The sequence below is a fragment of the Spinacia oleracea genome, chromosome 2 (assembly GCF_020520425.1).
Source record: "Spinacia oleracea cultivar Varoflay chromosome 2, BTI_SOV_V1, whole genome shotgun sequence".
NCBI classification, from domain to species: Eukaryota; Viridiplantae; Streptophyta; class Magnoliopsida; order Caryophyllales; family Amaranthaceae; genus Spinacia; species Spinacia oleracea.
This window is the reverse complement of record NC_079488.1, coordinates 44,557,984-44,585,676: the sequence shown is the minus strand read 5'-3', so window position 1 is coordinate 44,585,676 and position 27,693 is coordinate 44,557,984. Positions and strand designations below refer to the sequence as shown.

The 27,693-nt window shown below is 41.3% G+C and overlaps 1 protein-coding gene across 1 annotated transcript; it reads left to right on the top strand.

The window, feature by feature from the left end:
• Positions 1–17,723: 17,723 nt before the first annotated feature.
• Positions 17,724–18,507, top strand: LOC130466908 (uncharacterized). Its single transcript, XM_056835472.1, has 2 exons — positions 17,724–18,003; positions 18,098–18,507. The coding sequence occupies exons 1-2, from the start codon at positions 17,920–17,922 to the stop codon at positions 18,404–18,406; spliced, it is 393 nt and encodes a 130-aa protein (XP_056691450.1). The 5' UTR covers positions 17,724–17,919; the 3' UTR covers positions 18,407–18,507.
• Positions 18,508–27,693: the final 9,186 nt, after the last annotated feature.

The following is a 27,693-nucleotide window of genomic DNA, read 5'->3' as shown; positions in this document are numbered from 1 at the left end:
GACGGAAAAACACCTTATCAATCATAGTCCTTGATCAATTCCAACCACCTTCGTTGGCGCATGTTTAGGTCCTTCTGTGTGAAAATGTACTTTAAGCTCTTATGATCCGTGAATATCCTACATTTCACACCATACAGATAGTGTCTCCATATTTTCAATGCAAACACTATGGCGGATAACTCTAAATCATGGGTAGGGTAATTGGATTCATATGGCTTCAACTGGCTCGATGCATACGCAATCACTTTCCGTTCTGCATCAACACACACCCTAAACCATTCTTAGAGGCATCACTATACACATCATAAGTACCGCTCTCATCTGGCAAAGTTAACACTAGCGCGGTTGTCAATCGCGTCTTTAAGGCTTGGAACGCTTCCTCACACTGGTCATTCCATTCAAACTTTGCTTCTTTCTTCATCAAGATTGTCATTGGTTTGGCGATTCTAGAAAAGTCTTGCACAAAGCGTCTATAATAACCCGCTAAACCAAGAAAACTTCGAATATCGGTGACACTCTTAGGTGTAGGCCACTCACTAACAGCTTTATCTTTGCAGGATCCACTGCAACTCCTTCCTTGGATACAAAATGTCCTAAGAACGCAACTCTTTCCAGCCAGAATTCACACTTCGAGAAATTGGCATACAACTGATTGTCTCTTAGGGTACTCAACACTGACCTTAAGTGTTCCGCATGATCCCCCTCATTCTTAGAGTAGACCAGAATATCATCTATGAAAACCACTACAAGCTTGTCCAAGAATGCATGGAATACTGGGTTCATTAAGTCCATAAAGATTGCAGGTGCATTGGTTAACTCAAATGGCATAACTGTGAACTCATAATGACCGTATCTAGTCCTAAATGCAGTCTTTGGTATATCGTACTCTGCGATTCTCAACTGATGATAACCTGACCTCAAGTCAATCTTCGAAAACATTCCTGCTCCTTTCAACTGGTCAAATAGATCATCTATCCTAGGAAAAGGATACTTATTCTTGATTGTGACTTTATTGAGCTCCCTGTAGTCTATACAGAGTCTCATACTACCGTCCTTCTTCTTCACAAACAAGACTGGCGCTCCCCAAGGCGATGCACTTGGTCTAATATAACCTTTCTCTAGCAATTCCTCAAGCTGACCTTTTAGCTCAATCATTTCTGCTGGATCCATCCGGTATGGGGCTTTCGAGATGGGTGCAGTTCCGGGTGTTAAATCTATGGTAAAATCGATTGGTCGATTGGGCGGCATTCCCGGGATCTCTTCCGGAAACACGTCCAAGAATTCACTCACCACTGCAATATCCCCTGGTTGCTCTTTCATTACATGGTCTAGGTCTCTTACATTGCATAAGAAAACAGGGTTCCCTTTGTGTATTAGCTTCACGAGTTCCATTGCCGTGACGATTCCTACACTCCTAGGCTTCCCAAAACGACAATACGATACAACCTTTCCTAGACTAGACTTCAAGTGAATCTTTTGCTTCTCACAGTCAATCTTAGCTTTACACATGGCTAACCAGTCCATTCTCAAAATCACATCTAAATCTCCTAACTCAAACTCAATTAGGCTAGACAAGAATATGGTCTTGGCTATGGTTAAAGGTACATTCCTATGGATCTTGGTACATTTCACGATCTCACCGGTTGGTATCACTATGGGTACTTCTATCTTTTTAGGTTCTTTCAATCCTAACTTCTCTAAGATACCCTTTGATATAAATGAATAGGTCGCACCAGAATCAAATAGTACTTAAACTAAAACGGAGTTAATAGAAAAAGTACCAGCTATGACGTCAGACGAGTTTTCGGCTTCCTGCCTAGTGATCACATTCAGCTTCCCTTGGGCAACTCCCTTGTTATAGCCACCTCCATTGGAATTTCCATTGGCATTTCGGTTCCCATTTTGCTGATAGTTCCCTCCGGCCTTTCCATTACCCTGGCCATTATTGCCATTGTTTCCACACTGGTTACCTCTTTGGTTTCCACCATTATTCCCTCCATTCCGGTTTTGGTTATTCCGGTTGTTGTTCTGGCGGTTGCCTTGGTTGACTTGGTTGGGTTTCCCATTCTTGGCCCAACACTCAAATTCTCTATGGCCTAGCTTCTCAAAGCATTCTCACATCTTTGCCACCATAAGTCGGCTTCTCCCCTAAGGTAATAAACAACACTATTAACCCTAAGGTTCTCTGGGCAATTGACAGCTATGATAAGCTTATCGAACTCCCTTAGCCAGTTCTCAAGTACAGTTGGGTCTATCTCCCCTTGATACAAAGGAGGCTTACTTTGGGCCACCTTCTTAAACATTTCACCAGCTGGATCAACTCCCTGGTTATTCCTATTATGTGCTAAGTTCTGCACTACTTCAGCTAGTTGCCTGACCACGTCGGCAATTCCTTGGGTAGTTATTTCCCTTCTCCTGAATGAAACAAAAGACTAATTTTAACAACTGAGGTTGGACACTGCCTTACTATCACATTGCACTAGCTAGTCATTCAATTGGTGCATAAACACAAAAAAATTCGGACCCTAAGCAGGATAGGCGCCTGTTTATGGGCCGCTTTTCCCCTTAGTCCACATCACAAAGTTCAAGTGGTGAAAGATTTGACCACCTTGCAAGTACAATTTCGTTGTAGAAATGCATAAAATTCCTTTCGCGATAATCGCTCAAAGATAGCATAGACTTAGAATTAAGGATATAAGAAGGAATTCTAGATTTTATTACTTCAATGGAAAAATATGATACATCCTTTGGATCGTACTTTATTCGGAAACCACAAAACTGAACTACTAAAACCATAAACAGTAGTGTACTACTTTATTGCTCCACTAATCTAGGAACTATCTATTACAAAAGCTTAAAATGCTACTCTACTATCTAACCACCTCTACAAACTGGTGAAGAGTGCTCATGGTCTTCAAAGTCATCAAAGTCTTCCTCCGGATCAGACTCATACTCCATATCCTCATTGTTTTGCTGTAGCACACTGTTCACTTCATCATTGTTGATTTCAGGCTCAATTTATGTGTCACTGGAGATCTCAATAGTGGGTTCAGGAATGATAGGATTAGGGTTCTCAATCTCAACAACATCATCATCACTATCCTCATCCATCTGAGTCTCTGGATCATGATATATTCCTACATTGTGAACACTTGACACTATCTTGCCATCCACAAAACATTCCTCCGCTAACTCTATAATCGTAGTCATAATCTCCAAATCATATCTCCATTTACCATCTGGAGTACCATACTTGTAGTAATTGGGAATACCATTTTCCATATGCATATCCCGAAATCGGTTCTTAAGCTCTATGTATAGGTTCTTGGAAGGTAAGAAATGAATAACCATCTCTGCCATAACATCTTTCTTCCTTAATACAGGTAGGTCCTTCACTGAAGCAAAGTAATTGCAGGCAAACTCAATCTTCTTGACATAAATAAGTGGGGTCTCACAGTCTAGCTTCTCTAGGTTTCCTAGATTTGCGTACTTTGAAATCAACATCTTAACCCTGAAAGTTAACAACTACAAAATCTTACTAAAGTGTTCCAAAAACAAAGTAAGTTCGTTGAGCCATACAATTTCAATGCACAAGTACATGCTTAATCATGAATCGTGATGCAATTAATCACATAAAGCAAAACAAAACATGCTCAAACTTTAATTAAAGATCACAAGAATCAAGGCATAATCACATAAACACTTGATTAGAAAGGCATACTTAAACAACACATACTTAGACTAATTATACCCTTCTTATTCTACCCATTCCTCACCTAGAAAAGAAATAAAAAATTTCAAAATTAATTTAAATAAATAACTTCAAATATTCACGAAATTATTAGAAATTAAAATCGAAAATTTAAAATAATTAATCGAATACTTTAATTAATTCGATTATTTTCAAAAATAATGATAAGAATTAAGTAAATAAATAAATAATTAATTCGGAATTTCCGAAAAAATATACATTTATTTATATATATATATTTTTTAAAATTCGGAAAAAGTCCGAAAATTCAAAACAAATCCGAAAAAAAAGGAAAATTTGAAATTTTGAAAAATTTAATTCGACTTGATTTGAATTTGATAAATCCGAAAAAAATATGAAATTAAAATCGATAAATTTTCAAATAACTTAAAATAATTAGTATTTGACTTTTCAAAATATTGAGTACTCAAAATAGCATTTTGACTTTAGGAAAACAGTTTTCAAAAATCCTAAAGATCAGCAAGTACCACTTTGTAGTATAGATTACTAAGAAGCAGCCTTAGTCTCCGATTACCACTTTGTAGTATTACTTACTACAAATAAGGAATGAAACTAAGCTCTAGTATACCACTTTGTAACACTCTAATAATTCCTTGCGTTTTATAAAACATTTTCCAACTTAAAACACAGGAATTACCAAGATATTACCGCCACCGTGATAACGGCTAAGGCTATTTACCAGAATTATGCAGCGGAATTAACTAACTTTCAAAACATATTAAATAAATAGTTAATGGTCATTAAAACAAGTTGGAACCGTTGAGGCCCAAACTAAAACAAACCATTTGAAATCCATTAACTGAAATAGTAGTAGTCATGACTTTAAAATAAAATAATACAGTTTATAAAGTACGGAAGAATAAACTCTCAACACGAATCCCATGATAACTTCTCCCGCAAGTTATCTTTACGAACCAGCTTTATTGAAAATCTACTCCCCAACAACGCAAATGCAATTGATGGATCATCATAGGGTCATTAAGGCAAAGGCCATGACCAGAAGACATGAAGCACGAAGTCAGCAAAGGCTGAGTACGAACAAGCTAGAACAACATTCTATCCTAACATGCTTCACTCGACAAATTAGATAATCCACATGCAAAAGCCATAAAATAAACAAATAAACATGGAGACAAGACTCGACACATGACACGACTCTTGACTCACAGATTAATAAAAAGTAGCTTCGAACGGGTAAAGTAAGGTATCCTTAAAAGGAAAGAAAAGGTTGATGGGAGCCAACCATACACCAAAATAAGTCGGGCTACTACTGACAGTCGGGCCATACCGACAGGAATTCCAATGCACAACGGCATAAAAGAGAATGAAACAACGTCTTGTATCATTCTAGGAGTACAAGTTTTCCGGCAAGACTCCCCCCATTGTTCATACTCAAGGTATATACGTTCCAAGAGTTTTGAAGCTCTTTGGGTTACACTTTACGTTAATTAGTATATTATGTTCAAGGCGACTCAAGACACAACATACAAACAATTGAACAATTAAACAATTCTACAAGGACTCTTTAATATTTTACTTCTTTAGGACTTGTGATCAAACATAGACTCAAGTGAAATTACTCCCATTGTTCCTTCTCAAAAACACTGTTTGAGATAACCCGACATTGCTTATTAACAAGCGGGATATGCCCTTAGCACAAATTGTCCTTAATTCAATTCACATAGATTCTCTAACATATTCTACCGTACCCCTTGGTAGAATATATATTGCTCACTGGCAATATTCGACTGGCTCAATAATTCTGCTAAACATCCTGTACTATAGCATAATAATAATAACAACTTGCATGCGCACTACTCATACATGCAAACCAACTTGAACAACATGCTTGACATAATTCAACGATTATAAAAGTCCATAACATGATAGTTCAATAGAATCTATAAAGCATAATTCAATTCATAACATGCTCGTTCACATAGATTCAACAATTAATAATAACATGCTCGTTCTCAACATTAAACATGAATCCATAATAACATATTCATTCCCAATCATCAAACATGAATTCATAACATCATATAAGTTCACATGATTCTCATTCAATACATTTCACAAAGTCCTCAAGGGATGGGTGGTCACCCTAGTGTTGTACGTACCTGGAATACCTAAGTATGGGGGCCACTTTGCGAATCACGACTCACTAGAAATCAACTCCTATAAACAAAACAAGAGAACTAAATTATTATCCATGTTTACTAAATTTCCAGCAACTATTTAAGAAACTAAAACTCTTAGTTTAATTGAAAATCATTCATTAATTGGTAATTTAATAGTCTCAAATAGTCAACTCAAGTCCTAGCATAAAAACATTGACTTTTTAGCTTTAAAACCCTTAAAACCAACCTTTTAAAGTTTATAAACATTCTGTAAATTTTGATTGATTCCCATAATTTAAATTGTCATTAAATTATGTAAATTAATTGCTCAATCAATTTGAAGCCAAAACCCTAACAATAGTTTAAATCCGAAAACGTGTTTTGCCTTCAAAAATCAATACTTTATAAACATATAAAATCTGAAAATTATAAACTCAATCATCAAAACCAATTTCTTTAATTAAAACATGCTACTAACCCAATACGGTGTTCATAACTGTTTTAATTAATCTAAACAATCCAATAATTAAACTTAATCACAATAATTAAATCAATTTAAAACTGAAAATTAATATTTTTTAAAACATAATTTGATTGTCCCAATTCAACAACACACACACACACACAACAATTAATTGTGTTGTGTGTGTGTGCGTCGAACAAACAACGCAACAACAACAATAACACACGCACGACCGCAGCAGGCAGTGCACACGAGCACTTGACGAAGGGGCGAGAGGGACAGGCGCTGGGCGCGCGACATAGCGACGAGCGGGCACGAGGCTCGCGTGGCTGATGGGCGGGACGACGCACACGCGACACACACCAGCAGCGAGGGCGCTGCGCTGCGGGGCGAGGCGACAAGAGAGAGGGAGCACGCGAAGTGCTGGGCGAGAGACAAGGCAGCAGCAACACGGGGCGCTACGGTGCTGCGGGACGAGGCAACGACGCGTGACGCTTGGCGAGCACACACGGCACGACAGCGTGCCTAGCGCTGCAAGCAAAGGGGACGGTCGAAGGGGTGTGTGGGTGTGCCGCAAGGAGAGGAAAAGAGGAGAGAGAGAGATTTCTGAATTTTTTATTTTGGGGGTTTGATATGAGGTCTATTTATAGGTTTTCTCTTCCTTGTGGGCTAGGTTAGGGTAATTTTGAGTTGGGCTCCTTACCGGGCTCATTTAAGTTTACTCATTGCAGGCTTTGTTGGGTTTAATTAAAACAAAACGACCGGGCTTTAAGTTTATTAAATCTGTTTTTGAAATACGACCCAACAATTCCCGATTAAATAAATTCCTTAAATTTATTTAATAAAATCCGGTTTTCGAAATAATTAATATTTAAATTAATTAAAAATAAAAGCGCACTTAATTTTCATTAAATGAAATTAATTTATAAAAATACACGAAATGTTTTATAAATATAATAAAATATATTTATAATTATTAGAAAAATACGAGGTATTACACCCTCCCCTCCCCCCAAGTAACCTGCCCTAGAAGAATAGGTGGGAAGATAGCCTGAAGTTTGATGAATATTAATCTTACATTATAATTTTATTTGTTTGTCCTGTAGGACTTGGTACCTGTCTGAGCATGCCATTCCTGACCTGCATTTCGTTTTTGGTTGTTTGACTTTCTCACTAATTTCTCTTAGTCACTAAAGATCCAAACCCTTTTTCTCTCCTCTACCAAAGAAAGAAATTGAGTAAAGACACAAACCCTCTTTCTCTCTGCTACACCAGAACACCACCGTCCCAACTCCCAACCACCACCGCCGCCACCTCTCATCTTGTAATTGTTCTCTTCTCCGCAACCAGAATTAAAGTTTGCATCTAAATTAGCTACAGTATTTCACATCGAAGTATTTCAACCGACAGAGAAGAAGCTTTCTCCTTTACTTCAAGTTGTATGGGAAGATGATTTTAGCTGTAGTACTAGTATATCGTATTTAGTGATTTCGTTTTAATTTACGAATAAAATGAACTGTTTTGAGTGATTAGAAGCGGAGGCTTTTACTATGGACTTTGAATTGTTTCAGACCTATGCCACAAGTTTACTTCTAGGAAATGTATTGGAACACTTGAAAATTTCTGTTAACTTTGAGCTAAAGAACACTTGGAAATTACTGGCCCTAAAGAACACTTGGAAATTACTGTTAAATTCATTATTTATTTTTGAGAATTTGTTTCCGATGAATTCTAGTTCATCTATTCAGATTTTGAATCCAATCCTTCGCAAATTATGTAATTTAAAATTGAATTCTAGTTCATCTGTTAAATTCTTTATTCATTTATTGCATGATCACGAATTTATGAATATATGTACTTATCAGTTTATGATGTCTTGCGTTTTGAATATACTTTTGTCTGCAGTAATCTATTTCTAGTTGTAGTTTTGTTTATACATGTAAAGTTCCATTTACGTATGAATAATAAGAAAATTCCTAGTCTCTTAGTTGGGCTTTCTACTGCCTTTTCCCCACTCCCTCTCCTGCTGAGACCTGACCCTCTGATAAGCACTCCCTCTATCCATCGTGACTGTTGGAAAAACAGACATGAGTTAACGTTAACACTTGTCCATTGCACATTTGTCCCAAAGTTTTACTTAGCTACCCGAAGACCCTTTTCACTAATTGTACCTACTGTCGAGAATACAGCGTCATTATCAACACTAAAAAATGCCTTTTAAAAGGCTGTTGCTAATGGCAGGGAAGATGGGGGGGGGGGGGGTGTATGCTTTTTTACCTCTATGTCTGTACACTTCATAGATAGGCTGTTTAGTTACCTCCGTTCTGAAAGGCAAGGGCTGTCTACTTTACAAAAGGCATGAAAGTGGATTGTTGGTTATCTAATTTGATTCACTTCACTAATGATGAGAACTTGAGAATAGTAAACTCTTCGGCTCCTTTTGATAAGGACATTATTATGACGTTTTGGGGGAATATAAAACCATGCCAAATATAAATTGATGCTCCAAACATGATTGTTTCTGATTTTTAATGTAAGCTTTAGGAATTGTTTTCTATGTTCCAATATTCTATGAGAAGACTAAAGTAAATAAATGTCTAGTGAACTTCTATGATAAGGTAAAAAAATGTGATCTCTAAAGTTTGTTGAACTTTAGATAGATATGATTAATACAGGTTAACTAATACTTGTTGATTTGGTTAAGGTTTTTGCAAAACGAGATCACGAAAAACAAGCTCCAAGAAGAAGTTGGATTTTTTTGTCCGCATAAGCTAGGGCTGGTAAAGTTCGTCCCAGTATCCACACAAAATATGTGAATCATTCAATTACCAAGCAAAGTACGAAGAAATATATACTTGCCCCGATCCGTCAAGAGTAAGTACATTTATACTACTTATTGATTATAATGCTTTAAATCAGTCCATTTTTTTTCCTTTAAAACTAATATCTTCCTTGTTTTGTTTTTCTGGAGTTGAAACAGCTACCCATCTTTTGTAGGTGGGTACTAATATCTTCCTTGTTTGCAGTAAATATCATTGGATGTTGGTTGTGATTTGCCTTGAAAGAGGGGATGCCTTTTTCTTTGATTCAATGGCTGATGGGTCGTTAGAGAATTTTCATACCAAAGGCTCCCTGTTTGTGTAAGTACTCTAGCTTCCTTACCTCACACACTTCTCTCTTTCTCTCTCCTCTTTCTTACTCTTCACTACCGACATATATTCGAGATTCAATCTGCAACTATAAGCCATTCATCTGTTAATTTGAAGATTCAAGTTTAAATTTCTGCTTTACTGGCTGCATTGTGGCATTTGTATAAATGTATAATTGTAGATGGCCTTGACTATGTTGGATATCTGATCATTTATCTAAACTTTTACATTTACTGCCGGAACTAATCAAGGGTGTTACTTAATGCAGATATTATTTTCTAATTATAGAAATAAAAATTACAACACTACCCTAATTAATTAAATTAAAATGAAAAAAAACTCCCAAATCCACTAATCTAATCTAATTCTGCGAACGTTAATCCATTACTCTAATTCCCTGAACATTAAGTCCCTCCATCTACCCACTAACATAATCTCACATTCCCATGACTATACCCCCACTGTCATCATTTTACAAAACCGGCCAGTTATGCTTGCATCAGTAAGATGAAAAAAAAACTGTACGAAACAAATTAATTTACGTTTAATACCCATAATCCAAATTAATCATACATATGAAATAAATACTTTGTTGTTATTGAAAAGATAATTGGTTCTTTTTGCATACTACTAATGCATATCAATTCATAGAATAAAAAGAACCATAAAAATCATAAATACTTATTTATGTATTCGTTGTGGTATTGTCCAGATTTTCTTGTCCTCCCTCCATACTCTTGATTTTAAAAGTATTAGGTGTATATAATTATGGAATTCTTATCAAATACGAAGTAATAATATAGGTTGTACTCAAATTAGTAGGATAAGTTTTATCAACTACTCAGTATTTAGTGCGCATAAGAACACTACAATTTCAATAGCATAAGTTTTTTTTCAGTAGGAATTTTTTAAAACCCTTTTTATTAATTTGCTGGCAATTTATTTAACCCTTTTGATTAATTAATTAATAATTAGGGTTGTTTGGTAATATTTAATTTTGCATTTAGAAAAAAATATCTGCATTTAGAAGCTATGCTAATCAACTACTTAACTGCAATTATATATGTTTTATTTTTTATTTTTTGGTTTTTAACTTAAATTCTTTTTACTTCTGCAGTTTTAGTTCTAGCTTTTTGCAAATAGTTTTTGTATTGTATGTGGTGTTTTTTTTCCATGGCATGCCTCAATGTGATGCGGTTCGTGCTTATTAGCTTATCACTTCCTTAGCCTTTCATTCGTAGTGCATTTATTTTAACAAAAATGTGTAGTGGATTGGCATTTATATAGTTCACAATAGTTACCAGACTTGGGTCCCATTCTGGAGGGTAGTAGAAATTACCAGCTCGAGCTGCTGCAAGAGTAGAATGTAGCAGAAACAGAAGCTAAAATGTGTATAGAAATTCTCAGCTCGATCTGCTGCAAGTGTAGACTGTAGCAGAAACAAGCAAAGAGAAGCTAAAATGAGTATAAAATCCATAGCAAACACCAGAATCAAAGAAGTCTCATCACAAGGAGTAAGGACCAAATATCCAGATGACAGAAACGGCACAGGATATTTTTTTTCCTGCTCCACTAATCAAGTAAAACATGATTAACATCTAATCTCACAGTTACTGTGGTTCTTAGCTCTTTTTGCACTCTATAGCTTCATTCTGTTTGTTAACGCCTGCAAGTTACATAAGGGATTGGCTAATTTTGCAGTTGTAAAATAGTTTGTGTTGTGGGGTTTTTCCGGGAGATTTAGACTTGGAGGTTTCCGGTAGTTAATGTTCTAGCAAGAGTCTATCTTTAGAGAGAGAAAGTAGAGAGAAGGCAGAGCAATAAAATGTTCTTGATTGTATTGATTGTGACCCCTTTTTTCTAGGGAAATGGGGCTATTTATAGTACTAGGTTATTGTAGGAATAACCTAATATTCCTTTTACATGATTGGATGAGGTATGAGAGGAGGACACGTGTCCTTCCTTCTTATAGTTTACTAGCCCTTTTAGGCATAAGTGGGCTATTTGGGCCTATTGTGCTCATTTATACTCCGTAGAATACTTGCTACTTATGCCCCTTAGGTATAGATAGAATACATACATTTATACATACATAAATATGAATACATATACGTTGCAGATACGTAGATTGATATCCATACTCCGGGGTAGACGTCGTATGGTTCTTGCTTACGGGGCATAATACGTGCCACGTGTCACATCCTCATTGATACACGAAGGCACGATAATTTTGCCCACAACATTTGCCCCTCAAGAAGGGCATTTCTGGAAACAATCTTCCGGATATCGTTTCTTGACCTTTTATTTGCAGCTACGTCTTTGGGACAAGTGTTAAGATAGTGACAAGTGTCACTTTTCAGGGGAGGGGTAAATTTCATTTTTTTATATTTCATTTTCACAGAGCTATAGACAGGCGATTTCCGGCGTATTTCCACCACCAGCAGGCGATTTCCGGCCACCGCGAGACTCAACTTGTTCTTCATCAAACTCAACCTGTTCTTGGCGAAACTCATCCTGTTATTGGCGAAACTCATCCTGTTCTTCACCGAGTACTTCTCAGATCTTTCATGGTTAGTTTTCGCATTTCTTTCCTGTTTTTGTCATTTCCTCGTCATTTTTATCCTCGTTAGCGGCCGGCACCTTAGTACTAGGTAAGGACTTGATAGTTTTAATTGAGATCTTTACGCCACTCGTCTTTTGTCGGGGCGGACGCCCAATCACGTCTTTTTCTTCATTGTTGGTCACCCCTAAGCCGTGCTTCATTCACTATGCAGAAGGCATAGCTAGAACCAAGCAACGGCAGATCCTACTCGCCTGCGTTTGTGGGAGGAAGCATCCACGCCCCCTAGGGAGAGATATTCTTCCACCGCCCCGGCAGCTGACGCAGAATATGCCGATCTCTTTCAAGAGATCGACGAATATGTCGAGGCTGAGGAGGAACAAACTGCAAGCTCGTCAGGGGGTACAGCGAGCCAGGCAGTGGGGGAGTCGAGCATAGCTCCATTGCCGTCGGCTGCCGAAAAGCAAGAGGTTTCTCCCCTGCCCATTAGGCCCAGAGGTCGGGAAGAAGCTCAGCTTCTTCCTTCGGAGATTCACCCAGACATTGGCTGGATGAGATGGCTAGATAGGCATGGGGCCAAGATGAGGGACGACCTCTGTGTGGGGGGAAGGATATCAGATGCGCGTGTGTGAGGGGGTCGAAAAAGCGCGAGGCTAATGCGTGACCTTGTCCCTCGTGGGTGTGACGATTCTTTTTATTCAATCAAGTGTAATTGGATTTCCTGTGAGTATACACCCAATTGACTAGTAATATAGGAGTCGCCATTCAGTTTTTAACGACAATGAGAAAAACTGACAAAACCTGGTTATCGTGACATAAAGGGAGTGCAATTATGTTTAACCACGACGGCCGTAGGTTCCCTAGTGATCCCTGGTGTGGGGATCTCTCAATGTACACCCGCAAGGTAGAGATTGAGGGTTCAGGGGACGTAACTACCGAGAGGAGTAATTTGCTCGTCGATAACTCCAGAGGCAGGATATCCTTACTAGCTCAGCATAAATAATTGAAGGGACATGCGTTAACTATTAAACTAATCTGAATTGATTTTAGCAATATGCAGCATATAATGCTAATTCGATCGTGATTATCTGATTTAAATAGCATTAAGGGACCTAGCATGATAATCCGATTTCCCAAAAATATTATATTAAATAGGCGTGATAGAACAATCATATTAGGTTACTTTAACAGTTCATAAAAAGGGCGAGGAAAGCAGTTAAATCATCGAAAAGGGACACATTACGACGCACCCTTGAGAGGTGCGTCACGGTTCTCAGAAAACTAACCACTTTGACTTTGCTATTTCTCCTTTTTATTTAACGAATCTCGATTATGGGACAGGATACGTTCTGTTCGATTTATGGATCGATTGCGACAGAACGCGTGAGCAGTTTCGCAGCGAGAGGCTTAGGCTAAGGGTTGGAGTCAATACTCAGAATATAATTATGTGTTGTGTGTGTTGTTTCACGTCGAAACTAGGGGCCTATTTATAGGGAAGAGTTCGTGGAAAGATAGAATTGCAGAGTTCTAATCCGCAAAGAATTAGGAAAAGAAACGTACCTAGGTATTTTCAGCGCCCAGGCCTGGGCGCCGAAGATTTCGGCGCCCAGAGCCAGGCGTTGAAAATAGGGTCTGGGCAGTTTTTGTTTAGTCAGATTCGGATTCTAAAATCCGTAGAGTTTGAGATTAATTTGAGTCTTTTAGCGCGTATCAATTTGTGACGGAATGCGTCTGGGCCCGTTACGAACTCTAGGCTCGTTAGGATTTAAATTAATACGTAACTCTTATTTCCGAATCCTATTAGGAATAGGATTCTCGCAGTTTTCTATCTCATTTAGGATTTATGTTGGAATGCAACACCTAATTCTGACAGGTTTCTATCTTTTATGATTTGCTACTTTTAGAAGCTACCTTTTACGGCAGTTATTATTTTTAGCAGGTTTCCATAAATAGCAGGTTTCGGGTGAAATGAAATAGGGAATCGAGATTCGTTTATTTTATAGGAGACGCGTTGTCAAGTGGAGTTTTTATGCTTTCATCATCGAACCTTTCCCTTGCGGGAATGGGGACAAAAGTAGGTGTCTACAGTTAGCCCCCACTTTGACTGAGTCTTGGAGTAAGACGATGGTCAAAGTATTAGACGGAGTGCGTCACACAAGCCATGGTGTATGTGACCTGTTTTGCGAGGGTCTCACGAGCCCCCGAGTGATAACATTTGACTTAAGGGTCATCACTTGAAGTGTCGACATATCCCTCACGTGTCATTGGGATTTGTCAACTGATAGTATAGAAACTTCCTCACTTTGTCATTGGAAGGATCTAAAGATGCGTAGAAACTCCCTCACTTTGTCATTGGAAGTAACTACAGATGTTTTCGAAATTAAAGCTGTAAAGTGTAATTGGGCCTGGCCAAGCCCAATCACGAGGTAAAACGTTTTTAAAGATTCTCATTTTCAGGGCTAGCTAAACGAGAAAACCCCCTTGTTTTTATAGGATGTAAAACGAAGGAAAATCCAACAAACCAATCCTTTAATTTTTGGAAAAGGGAAAACCAATAAAAGTTATGGCTGCAGCGACTAAGGACCTGCGCTGTTAGTGACGCAGACCCCGCCCGCTGAAGGTGGGCAAGCCTGTCCTCTGAGGGTGGACCCCCCGTCCGATAGAAGTGGACGAATCTGTTTGGTGTTTTTGAAAATAAGGACCTACGCGGTTTGTGACGTAGACCCCGCCCGCTGAAGGTGGCGAACCTTGTCCGCTGAGGGTGGACGCCCCGTCCGATAGAAGTGGACGAATCTGTTTGATGTTTTTGAAAATAAGGACCTACGCGGTTTGTGACGTAGACCCCGCCCACTGAAGGTGGCGAGCCTTGTCCGCTGAGGGTGGACACCCCGTCCGATAGAAGTGGACGAATCTGTTTTGAAATTTTTTGAAAATAAGGACCTACGCGGTTTGTGACGTAGACCCCGCCGGCTGAAGATGGCGAGCCTATTTTAAATTCGAAGACTTTATTTTTCGAAAACTGAGGACCTGCGCGGCTAGTGACGCAGACCCCGCCCGCTGAGGGTGCGCGAGCCCATTTTGAATTTCTTATTCTGCCTATGTAGAAGGGCTTTTGTGATTACAACCTGTTGGTGGGTCGTAATATCTCCTGATTAGATGTGTCCTATAAGTGGGTCCACATTGTGTATATTTTTGTTTAACGATATTTTATTTTATTATTTTTTATTTATTATTTTTTTTTTCAAAATACCGTTTTTTTCTTTTTTGGGATAGAAATAAGATAACGGATATCTTTACACAAAATAGGGGAGTACGCGTGCCCGACAGCGAATATTCGCTGTCTGGGAAGCATTTTCAGCGCCCAGGCCTGGGCGCGAGAATTTCTAACGCCCAGAGCTGGGCGTTGAAAATGCGAAAGGGGGACTGGTCTTTAAATTCGCGGACCGTCTCCTTCCTTTCCCATTTCCACCATTTTCGCTCAAACTTCTTCACTTCTCTCTACTGATTTTTGCTCGTTTTCTTCACTTTCCTTCACGAATTCTACTCCAAATTACTTCCCAATCTTCCCAATGTAAGTAATTTTCAATAATTTTGAGCTTTTCTGTCAATTTCAGTATTTTTGTCAAGTATTTTTGTGCATGAAATTGATTTGGGGGATTTTGATTTTGTGCCCCTTTTCTCCATTTAGATAGTTGGAAATGTTCCACATAACATGTTAATTAGTTTGTGCATGTTAATTTTTGCAAGTATGTTGATTTTTGTTGAATTTGGGCATTTTCATGCTAGCCCCCAAGTATACCTACGAATCTAGTATTTTCTTATAATGTAGGTGTTCTTGGTATATTGCTTGCGTTCCTCATAATTCAAGAATGACAAATTATGGGAGCATTTTGATTTTGCTGGAGTTAATTTTTACTTAGGGAATTTTGCTAAGTATGAACTTAGTATCATGTTTTTTAGGGAACAAAAATTGTATGACTCCATTTCATGAGTGAAATGCACTCTTTTTAGGGATCGGTATGAGTGCCGATTTTGTCAAAGGTATAATGCCTTGTTGTATTGTTGATCAGCATGTCTGACGAGTCGTTACCCCCTCCTGGTGGCCACGAGGTGCGTGGCATGACGCGCCAGTCGACTGGCCCGGGTCCCCTATGGGTGGGCCCTGAGCTTTACGATGGTCGTGATCTGCACTACGACCTAGAGCACCATGTGACTTCCCGCCTTCACGCGAGGAGAGAGACTACGGTTCGCGGCTATGGCGCCGCGACGAGTGAGACTGTTTTTAGCTATCTGAGCTCGGACGCCCAGGCTTTGGTGAGGGCGAGCTCACTGTTTCCGGTGGTTGAGACCTTCTGGGAGATACTGTGGCTCAACATCTCCCTGTCCTTTCTGCGGTCGTTCATGAGGTGGTGGTGGGATACCACCAACACCTTCCATTTTCCTTGGGGCGAGATGACGATCACTCCTGAGGACTACACAGCTTTGACGGGTTTGACCTTTACAGGGAACCCGTTCGTCTGAGGTCGGACGGCCCATCGCCGACTGTTGCTGAGGGTACCAGGCTCCTGGGCTCGTGGATGGGTAGTAGGTTACCTTCGTACCAGCCCCGTGGGATACCTTTCGCTGACCTGATGTGGGCTTTGGAGCACGGGGTAGAGGAGTCGCCTTTGAGACAGGCTCGGATGTTCTACCTCCATTTTATTACTTCCACTTTTCTATCGGGTCCGACTGACACCTTTGACCCGAGGTGGATAGGCATGGTGGAGGACGTGTCTACACTGGGTGACTATCGCTGGGGCGATTTGGGCTATGCGACACTTGTCGGCCAGATGAGTTTGTCGGTGCGCGTCTCGGACCCGAGTATACGTCACTTTGTGATTACATTAGAGGGAGTGCCGCGTTTGATTGAGGTATGTGCCTATACTTTCTTTTGTTTTTCTCGCTTTTACCCGGCCTCTTTTTTTTAACGTTTTATTATCTTTTTCTTTTTGCAGCTGTGGGCCTTCGAGCACTTACCCTGGCTGGCTCCCCGAAAGGGGCAGAGGCCTTTGGAGTTCCCTGCCGGTCGCCGTTGGGGTTGGAGGAAGAAGCTGACAGTGCGTCCACCGCCCGATACCGTGTGGGATCTTATCCGGGACGGGAACCCTGAGCATGTACAGAATCTTATCCTCTATCTCGTATTTCGTCATTTTTTTCATGTGCGAGATCTGACTGCGTTTTGTACGAAAACAGGTGGTTTGGACCCCATGGCTTTCTTTTAGGGGTACCCATGCTTCGGTCAGGGAGAGTTATGCCCTGAGCCAGATGCGGGTCTTGTTCGTTGGCCGCCGGGACCCTGTCTGGTACCTGGGAGAGCGGGTACGTATGCAGACGGTCGCGGTTTTTTTGGTGCCCAGGACTCCGCCTGCGACCATGCTGTCTACTCGCTCGATAGGCGAGTCGTGGAGGGTCCACTCGAGGACTGGTGTGCCGGCGACAGAGTTGGTGATAGAGGGAGCTAGCTATTACCAGTTTATCCAGGATTCTCTTCGTCTCCCGGAGCCTGGCGCTGTAAGTTGCCTCCTCTCTTTGTATTGATTTTAGTGTTTTCATGTTCGTGCCCATGTGTTTATGCCTACTGTGTTTTGTGCAGGAGGGTACTGACCCTTTGTTGGGGGGATGGGTGCTTCCCGATGCTCGGATCTCGTATACCGGAGAGAGTGGATCCGAGATTGTGGAGACTTTCCCGGACCGGGTTTTCCATGCTCCGCTCCCTGAGGGAGTAGAGGCGGTATGCACCTTTCATTTGTGTACTCTTCTTTATATTTTTTTTACTAACATTCTTGTTTTAGGTTCCGGCCCGTACGGCCAATGCGATGGTGGGGGTGATCAACCGGTTGAAGTCCGCGTTGGTTCGAGCTCGGTCTGCACTTTCTCGCAGGAGCCCCCACTCTACTCGGGTAATGTGCCCTCTCTTTTATTCTTTTGATCTGTACCTTTGGTTTGGCTTTCGTTTATTCACTCTCTTTCTTTTTTTTTGTCCCTTTTTTGCAGACGACTAGTGGGCGTGCTGGGGCCGACGACGCGGGTCCCTCGGGCGGGGGACACGGTCGTCGCGGGAGAGATAGAGCACAACACTCGCCCCTACGGCATCGCCGTTCTGACGCGGGGGTGAGTTCTTCCGGGGAGAGGTCCGAGACGGAGCGTAGGCGGCGTTCCGTGTCGGTGGCCCGAGAGCCTAGCCCCGAGTTGCAGTCGCAGCCTCATTTTTGGGGTGACTCTGGCTGGGGTCCCTCATACCACGGGGAGTGGAGTGGATGGACCGGCGAGGCTTGGAGACATGGAGCCGATGACGAGTCTTAGGCTTACATCCTGTTTTATACATATTCATTCTTGTGTTCCGCATGTATATATATTTTTTTGCGATTTTTGGTGCAAGAATGTTTTGAGCCTTCCGTGGGCTTTGTTTTAACATATTATAGCAATATTAGCTTCCTAAACCAACGACGAATTTTTAAAAGGAAAAGACTTTCGTAAAAATAATGAGTTCATATAAGAGTGCACATATATTTTTAGACTAACCGACTACTTGGGGTATTACATATGCATGTTCAATATTTTTGTTTTTTTGCCGACTCGTGTCATACTCCTTTGTTGGGCTTGTTCCTGGAAACTCTTGTGGCTTTTTCATTTTATTTGGTCTTGCCCGTGCATGGGTTAGGGTAGAGTGCCCTTTGCGATATCTTTTCTTCTTGATGCGTTGCATGACATTATTATTTTATAATTTTTTATTGGACCGAATCCTTGAGAAGGATTGCCTACGTATCTTGTCAGAATCAGGCCGCGCGTAGTTCTAGCTTTTTTGAAAAAAACTTTTTGAAAGGGTGTTCATTACTCGTCTGCTTCCCCCCCAAGTGTTCGTGGTTCTTTTGAGGGTTAGAAAAAGGAGTACGAACACTTTGTAGAAGCGGGAGGGTAGGTGGCAAGAGAGAACAACGCCCGATTTAGGGCGAAGGAAGTATCGGCCAGGCCTGGGCGTTAGAAATAACAGCGCCCAGTCCTGGGCGTTGAAGTTTTGTCCTTCGCTTTTTCTACTTTATCGAGTTTTATGCCGTTTGTTTAGAGTAATGCGCATAATGTTTTCTTATGAGTTTTAATGTGTTTTATTAGATGCCTTAACTCCGGACTGAATTTTATTAAATATAGTACTTTTTCAATTGGTCTAAGTTCGTGAGGTTAGCGAATTCCGCTCCATCTATGTCGGCTAGTTGGACTGCTCCGCCAGGTAGGATGGTCTTTACAAAATATGGTCCTGTCCAGTTAGGCCGGAATTTTCCTCGAGGGTCCGTAGTAGGTGCGCGGACTTCTTTCAAAACAAAATCGCCTTCTTTGATGTTTCGAGGTTTGACTCTTTTGTTGAATTGCCTTGCGATGCGCTTTTGATACAATTGCACGTGATGTAGAGCTCTCAACCTCCGTTCGTCTAAAAGGACGAGTTCGTCGTACCTAACTTGAACCCAGTCAGTTTCGGGTAGCTTGCTTTCTAGGACGATCCGGAGGGAGGGAATCTCCAACTCGACCGGTTGGACTGCTTACATTCCGTATACCAAGGAGTAGGGTGTTACTCCAATGGAGGTGCGGATTGAGGTTCGATAGCCCCATAATGCGAAGTGTAATTTATTGGGCCAATCCTTATAATTTTCGGCCATTTTTTCGATTATGACTTTAATATTTTTGTTGGCCGCCTCTACCGCGCCGTTCATTTGCGGCCTGTAGGGAGAGAATTTATGGTGTTTGACATGATATTTTTTGAGCAGGTCTTGGACTTCGGCCCTGAAGTGGGAACCTTGGTCGCTTATGATTTCATGTGGAACCCCGTATCGAAAGAATATGTTCTTTTCTAGGAATTGGGCGACATGTTTGGCTGTTAACTTTGCATAGGAGACTGCCTCTACCCATTTAGTGAAGTAATCAATTGCAACTAAAACGTACTCGTGTCCCCCTATGCCTGTTGGTGTTACCTTGCCGATTATATCTATACCCCAGGTGGAAAAGGGCCATGGAGAAGTAAAGGTGTATAGTTCTGAGGGAGGTAAATGGTTAAGGTTACTGAAGATTTGGCATTTTGGGCAAGTTTTTACAAAGTGATGGCAATCGGTTTCCATAGTGGTCCAATAGTACCCTGAGCGGGATATTTTTCGGGATAGCATTTTTCCGTTCATATGGGGTCCGCACACGCCGTTATGGTATTCTTCCATTAGTCTTTGGGCTTGGTTTTGATGGACACAAAGTAACTTGATTTTATTCGGCGTGTATTTGTACAGTTCTCCCAGAATTATGCTATATTGTGAAGCGAGGAGGCGCAGGGCCTTTTGTGCTCGCGGGGAAGTGTTTGGGGGGAATTCCCCACTTGTTTTGTAACGAAGGATGTCCGTGTACCATGGTTCTTCCTCGGTGTTTTCAGGTTCGGAGTCTATGGCACAACAATAAGCCGGCTCTTTCCTTCGCTCGACCCGAAGGGTCATTCCGTCCCATTCATTCGGGATGTTGAGAATTGAAGCTAGCTTCGCTAGTGCATCCGCGAATTGGTTGTCGTCTCTTGGCAAGTACGTATACTCGATTTTTTCAAATTGCTCGACTATTTGGTCCAAGTGAGCTTGATATTTTGAGAGACTAGTGCTTCGGACCTTCCATCTTTTGGATATATGGTTGATTATTAGGGAAGAATCCCCGAAGACTTGGAGGTATTTGACTCCGAGGCTAACTGCGGCCTCTAGCCCGACTATGCAGGCCTCGTATTCGGCGGCATTGTTTGTGGCCTCGAAGTCAAGTTTGACGGAAATTGGTATATGGGCCCCTTCGGGACTGACTAGGAGAACTCCGACGCCGCATCCTTTTTGGTTGGACGCGCCATCGAAGTATAGTGTCCAATAGTCGTCTTGTATCATCAGAAGTTCCTCGTCGGGGAGGAGGTAAGCTTCCGGGGTTTCCTCATTCGTGGCATGCTCGGCCAGGAATTCGGCTACCGCTCTTCCTTTGATTGTTTTTTCCGGCTTCGAATTCTGAGAGCATGACTAGCCACCTGGACAGGCGACCACTCAGGGCGGGCTTTTCGAACACGTATTTTAAGGGATCTAGTTGTGACACTATATGAACAGTGTGGGCCAATAGGTAATGTCTGAGTTTTTTGGATGCCCAGAAGAGGGCGAGACAGGTTTTCTCAAGTTCTGTGTATCTCGTCTCGTACTGTATGAACTTCTTGCTCAAGTAGTAAATGGCTCGCTCGGATCCATGTACACACTGTGAGAGCATAGCTCCTGCTGCAGTATCCGTGACGGTTAGGTATAGGCGTAAAGGGATTCCAGGCAAAGGTGGGGAGAGGACGGGTGGCTTGCTTAGGTATTCTTTGATTTTATCGAAGGCAGTTTGGCATTGTTCATCCCATTCGGCCTTTTCCTCTTTTCTTAATTTTTTGAATATTGGCTCACAAGTCATAGTAAGCTTGGAAATGAACCTACTAATGTATTGCAGCTTTCCTAAGAAGCCCCTTATCTGTTTTTCAGTTTTTGGTGGGGGCATTTCGGTAATGGCTTTGATCTTAGACGGGTCAATCTCGATTCCTCGCGTACTAACAACATATCCTACACTACAAAAAAAAAATCTCGTATAGCAACGGATATATAGAGACGGATTTATATCCGTTTCTAATTTAGAGACGGAATATTCAACATCTGTCTCTAAATTTATTTAGAGACGGATTTTGGAAATCCGTCGATACTTTTATCGAGGGATTTATAAACCCGTCTCTAATTTAGGGACGGATTTCAAAATCCGTCTCTAATTTAGGGACGAATTTCAAATCCGTTTCTAAGGTAGGGACGGATTTCAAATCCGTCTCTAGGTTAGGGACGGATTTTGAAATCCGTCTCTACGTTAGGGACGGATTCCAAAATCCGTCTCTAAGTTAGGGACGGATTCCAAAATCCGTCTCTAAGTTAGGAACGGATTTCAAAATTCGTCCCTAATGTGTTTTAGCAATTTCAAAACGTAAAATCCACTAGCAATTTCTCATAGACTCTTCGTAGAAAGTTAGATCTAAATTAGAGAGCGAATTTTAAAATCTGTCCCTAATGTGTTTTAGCAAATTCTCTAAATTAGAGATAGAATTTTAAATCCGTCCCTAATTTAGAGACGGAATGTTAAATCCGTCCCTAGTTTAGGGACGGATTTTTTAGATCCGTTTCTAATATTTCTTTTACTTATTATCAATTTCACACATAGAAGAATACAAGTTGTATTTGGTGTGGTTGGTTAGAGTTTCTCCTCGTGACTTTGAGGTCACAAGTTCGATTCCCCTTTTCCCTTCCCCTTGCAAAGCTGGACCGGGTTGACCTAAGCGAGATTTCAAACCGGTAATGGGACCGAGTTGAACCGAACATCTAACAATAGGTTGCAATTATTTTTACTTGTAAATTTAGAGACGGATTCAAATTCCGTCCCTAAATTTTAGAGACGGATTTTTGAGTCGGTCCCTAAATTTTAGAGACGGATTTTTAAATCCGTCTCTAAATTTAGGGACGGATTCAAAAATCCGTCTCTAAATATTAGATACGGATTTTTGAATCCGTTCCTAAATTTACGGACGGATTTATAAATCCGTCTCTAAATATTAGATACGGATTTTATGGAATCGGTCCCTAAATTGAATTAGCGACAAGGTTTTTAGTAACGGACGTTATCCGTCCCTAAATCCGTCCCTAAGCACACATAGCGACGGATTTGACCAATTTAGAGACGGATTTGGTCCGTCGCTATATGAGCTTTTTTTTGTAGTGTAGCAATTTTCCCGAGGTTACCCCGAACACATATTTTTGTGGATTTAGTCTAATGTTATATTTCAAGATTCGGGTGAAGAACTTTCTAAGTGCCGGGAGGTGACCGCGCCGGTCTTTAGATTTGACGATCATGTCATCCACGTAGACCTCGATTTCTTTATGTATCATGTCATGGAGTAACGTGGTGGCTGTTCTTTGATAGGTGGCCCCCGCGTTTTTCAAACCAAAGGGCATTACAGTGTAACAATATGTTCCCCAAGGGGTAATGAAAGTTGTTTTTTCCATGTCTTCTTCTGCCATGAGTATTTGGTTATATCCGGCATACTCGTCCATAAAGGAGAGGAGCGCGTGTTCTGCGGTGTTGTCTACTAGTATGTCAATGTGAGGTAGAGGGAAGTCATCTTTAGGACTGGCTTTATTGAGGTCTCGAAAGTCTACGCACATTCGCACTCGTCCATCTTTTTTAGCTACGGGGACAATATTGGCCACCCATTCTGGGTAGTTGGAGACTTTTATAAAGCCGGCGTCTAATTATTTAGTGACTTCTTCTTTTATTTTCAAGGCTATCTCTGGTTTGAGCCGCCGTAGTTTTTGTTTTACTGGCGTCATTTTGGGATCTAGCGGAATTTTATGCTCAGCGATTTCTCGATCTATTCCCGGCATGTCTTTGTAGGACCAAGCAAAGACACCCTCGAATTCCCGCAAAGTGGAGATTAGATCGGCCTTTTCAGTGGGAGTTAAGGTGAGGCCAATTTTAATAATTTTAGGATTTCCTTCTGTTCCAATATTTACCGATCCTGTGTCTTCAATTATAGGAGTTTTGAGTTCTTGTTCATTTACAGCTTTTATTAGTTCGGTATATTCCTCTTCTGGCTCTTTTTCGTGCTCATTAGTGGCGAGACATTCTGCATTATTACTCTGATTTTTAAGCGGCACATACTCAAAAGTTTTGTTTATCTTATTAAAGTCATGAAGCATTACATCAAAAAGATCTCCCGGAGTAAAGATTTCCGGGTCTAAACTATTTTTGGGAGGGGTTACAATTTTGCTAGGTTCGGACTCGGAGTCGGACTCGGATTCAGACTCTAATTCTTCGTACATCGGACCCTCTCCCGCAGATATCTTGAACTTTATCCCACGAGCATTAGTCCTTTTGAAAGTCTTGCGCCACCCTCGTTGGATTTGGTCATCTTTTGAGGGTGATGGAGCGATCAACTTAGTAGGATCGAACACTTCATCTTGGAGAGCTAGTGCCATAATTTCTGTTTCTTTCTTCGCTCTTTTCTTTTCTAACCCAAACAATAGCCCGAAAGCATGTGAGTTGGGGAGCGTTTTTGGCATAACATGGTTCTTTGGGGAGAGTGGCCTTTGAGAACGTAAAGGATCGTGTCCCAGAGCATGCATCTCTTGGGTTTGTGCGACCTCTAGGTACAAATGTTCGGGATATGCTTCTTCCATCGTGTTTCTTGATGGCTATCACGGGCAAGTACTCAGGGGCCCTGCATTATTGTTGTGGAGTAGGAGACACATTAGTTTGTTTCGTGAGTCGGTTTTTTAGGCATTCTATGACTACCCTTAAGTCGGACTAGTATATTTGGACTGTTATGTGTGCACTTTGAACTCTTTATGTTTTTGAAAATCTCTGCCCGTGTGACATTCATGATTATTTGTATGGTCGACTTTTAGTGTCGAGCATTGCCGTCGTAGGAGGCCTAACAACGACACAAAGAGTTATTAATTTTTCGCGAGTCGCTTTTAAAATCGAGTGCTTTTCTTACGCCCTCGTAGCAATTCCTTTTTTATGAACATTTTTTGCTACGTATTTTCTTTTCGTGCGGGCGCCGAAGCTGCTGCGCCTGACCAGAAGGTCAAGCAGCAACTTCAGCGCCCAGCTAGGGGCGTGAGAAATTCTGGCGCCCAGCCAGGGGCGTTGAAAATGCGTCCCTGGTTGGTTCTCGTTTTCTGTCTTCTGTTTATGCGACTTCGACTTGCGTGCTTGCCTAATAACGTCCTTTACGCGTAACAGCGTTTATGGGATTCGTTACGGGCCATCCCGAGCGTCGCTTATTTTGTGGCGATCGTTCGGGTTTGCGGAACACGTGTTTCGGTATAACTCTTTGGCAAATTCGTCTATGAATGTTTGGGCCGTTTTTTTGAGGTCGTTGGTTTTCTAGGATAGTTTGTCACACACAATCACATATTTCGCTATACATAACTACATTACAAACATGGATTTGAAAATTAAATATGCCACGTAGTTTATGATAGGTTTCTATGGGTAGTTTATTTGCGCCTGGCTTGGTACCGCTTCTATCGTAGATCCAACACATGCCCCGGTCGAGGTAGTGTCTTCAACAGACGAATTTCGCTCAAGAGGCCAACCCGCAAGTGCAAGCCAAGGGGGCATGCAGGCGAGAGGGACCTAATGAGCGAGCGATTGGGTTCGGGATAGGTGTACTACCTGCACAAGTACCGAGTGGGAAACATGCGCGGCGTATGCACCCCCCTATTGGCGAAAAAAGGTATCCTTAGTCCCGACTCCCGAGGGAGCCGAGATTCGTTATGATGTTCTGGCCGTTCACATTAATATGCTGATTTTCAGGTCGTCCCAACTTGATGGGGAAATAAACGTGGGGTAGGATCGTTTCACCCTTCGGCTATTTTGATTACCTACAAGCACGAGTATTTCCTTCACTATCCCCAGTGGAGTCGCCACTGTGAGGGGGTCGAAAAAGCGCGAGGCTAATGCGTGACCTTGTCCCTCGTGGGTGTGACGATTCTTTTTATTCAATCAAGTGTAATTGGATTTCCTGTGAGTATACACCCAATGGACTAGTAATATAGGAGTCGCCATTCAGTTTTTAACGACAATGAGAAAAACTGACAAAACCCGGTTATCGTGACATAAAGGGAGTGCAATTATGTTTGACCACGACGGCCGCAGGTTCCCTTGTAGTGTAGCAATTTTCCCGAGGTTACCCCGAACACACATTTTTGTGGATTTAGTCTAATGTTATATTTCAAGATTCGGGTGAAGAACTTTCTAAGTGCCGGGAGGTGACCGCGCCGGTCTTTAGATTTGACGATCATGTCATCCACGTAGACCTCGATTTCTTTATGTATCATGTCATGGAGTAACGTGGTGGCTGTTCTTTGATAGGTGGCCCCCGCGTTTTTCAAACCAAAGGGCATTACAGTGTAACAATATGTTCCCCAAGGGGTAATGAAAGTTGTTTTTTCCATGTCTTCTTCTGCCATGAGTATTTGGTTATATCCGGCATACTCGTCCATAAAGGAGAGGAGCGCGTGTTCTGCGGTGTTGTCTACTAGTATGTCAATGTGAGGTAGAGGGAAGTCATCTTTAGGACTGGCTTTATTGAGGTCTCGAAAGTCTACGCACATTCGCACTCGTCCATCTTTTTTAGCTACGGGGACAATATTGGCCACCCATTCTGGGTAGTTGGAGACTTTTATAAAGCCGGCGTCTAATTATTTAGTGACTTCTTCTTTTATTTTCAAGGCTATCTCTGGTTTGAGCCGCCGTAGTTTTTGTTTTACTGGCGTCATTTTGGGATCTAGCGGAATTTTATGCTCAGCGATTTCTCGATCTATTCCCGGCATGTCTTTGTAGGACCAAGCAAAGACACCCTCGAATTCCCGCAAAGTGGAGATTAGATCGGCCTTTTCAGTGGGAGTTAAGGTGAGGCCAATTTTAATAATTTTAGGATTTCCTTCTGTTCCAATATTTACCGATTCTGTGTCTTCAATTATAGGAGTTTTGAGTTCTTGTTCATTTACAGCTTTTATTAGTTCGGTATATTCCTCTTCTGGCTCTTTTTCGTGCTCATTAGTGGCGAGACATTCTGCATTATTACTCTGATTTTTAAGCGGCACATACTCAAAAGTTTTGTTTATCTTATTAAAGTCATGAAGCATTACATCAAAAAGATCTCCCGGAGTAAAGATTTCCGGGTCTAAACTATTTTTGGGAGGGGTTACAATTTTGCTAGGTTCGGACTCGGAGTCGGACTCGGATTCAGACTCTAATTCTTCGTACATCGGACCCTCTCCCGCAGATATCTTGAACTTTATCCCACGAGCATTAGTCCTTTTGAAAGTCTTGCGCCACCCTCGTTGGATTTGGTCATCTTTTGAGGGTGATGGAGCGATCAACTTAGTAGGATCGAACACTTCATCTTGGAGAGCTAGTGCCATAATTTCTGTTTCTTTCTTCGCTCTTTTCTTTTCTAACCCAAACAATAGCCCGAAAGCATGTGAGTTGGGGAGCGTTTTTGGCATAACATGGTTCTTTGGGACGAGTGGCCTTTGAGAACGTAAAGGATCGTGTCCCAGAGCATGCATCTCTTGGATTTGTGCGACCTCTAGGTACAAATGTTCGGGATATGCTTCTTCCATCGTGTTTCTTGATGGCTATCACGGGCAAGTACTCAGGGGCCCTGCATTATTGTTGTGGAGTAGGAGACACATTAGTTTGTTTCGTGAGTCGGTTTTTTAGGCATTCTATGACTACCCTTAAGTCGGACTAGTATATTTGGACTGTTATGTGTGCACTTTGAACTCTTTATGTTTTTGAAAATCTCTGCCCGTGTGACATTCATGATTATTTGTATGGTCGACTTTTAGTGTCGAGCATTGCCGTCGTAGGAGGCCTAACAACGACGCAAAGAGTTATTAATTTTTCGCGAGTCGCTTTTAAAATCGAGTGCTTTTCTTACGCCCTCGTAGCAATTCCTTTTTTATGAACATTTTTTGCTACGTATTTTCTTTTCGTGCGGGCGCCGAAGCTGCTGCGCC

Bases quoted from the DNA above. Each gene is read 5' to 3' on its own strand.
- LOC130466908 (XM_056835472.1), top strand. From the start codon at position 17,920: ATGGTGGGGGTGATCAACCGGTTGAAGTCCGCGTTGGTTCGAGCTCGG. The intron at 18,004-18,097 runs GTAATGTGCCCT...CCTTTTTTGCAG, and splicing joins GGAGCCCCCACTCTACTCGG to ACGACTAGTGGGCGTGCTGG.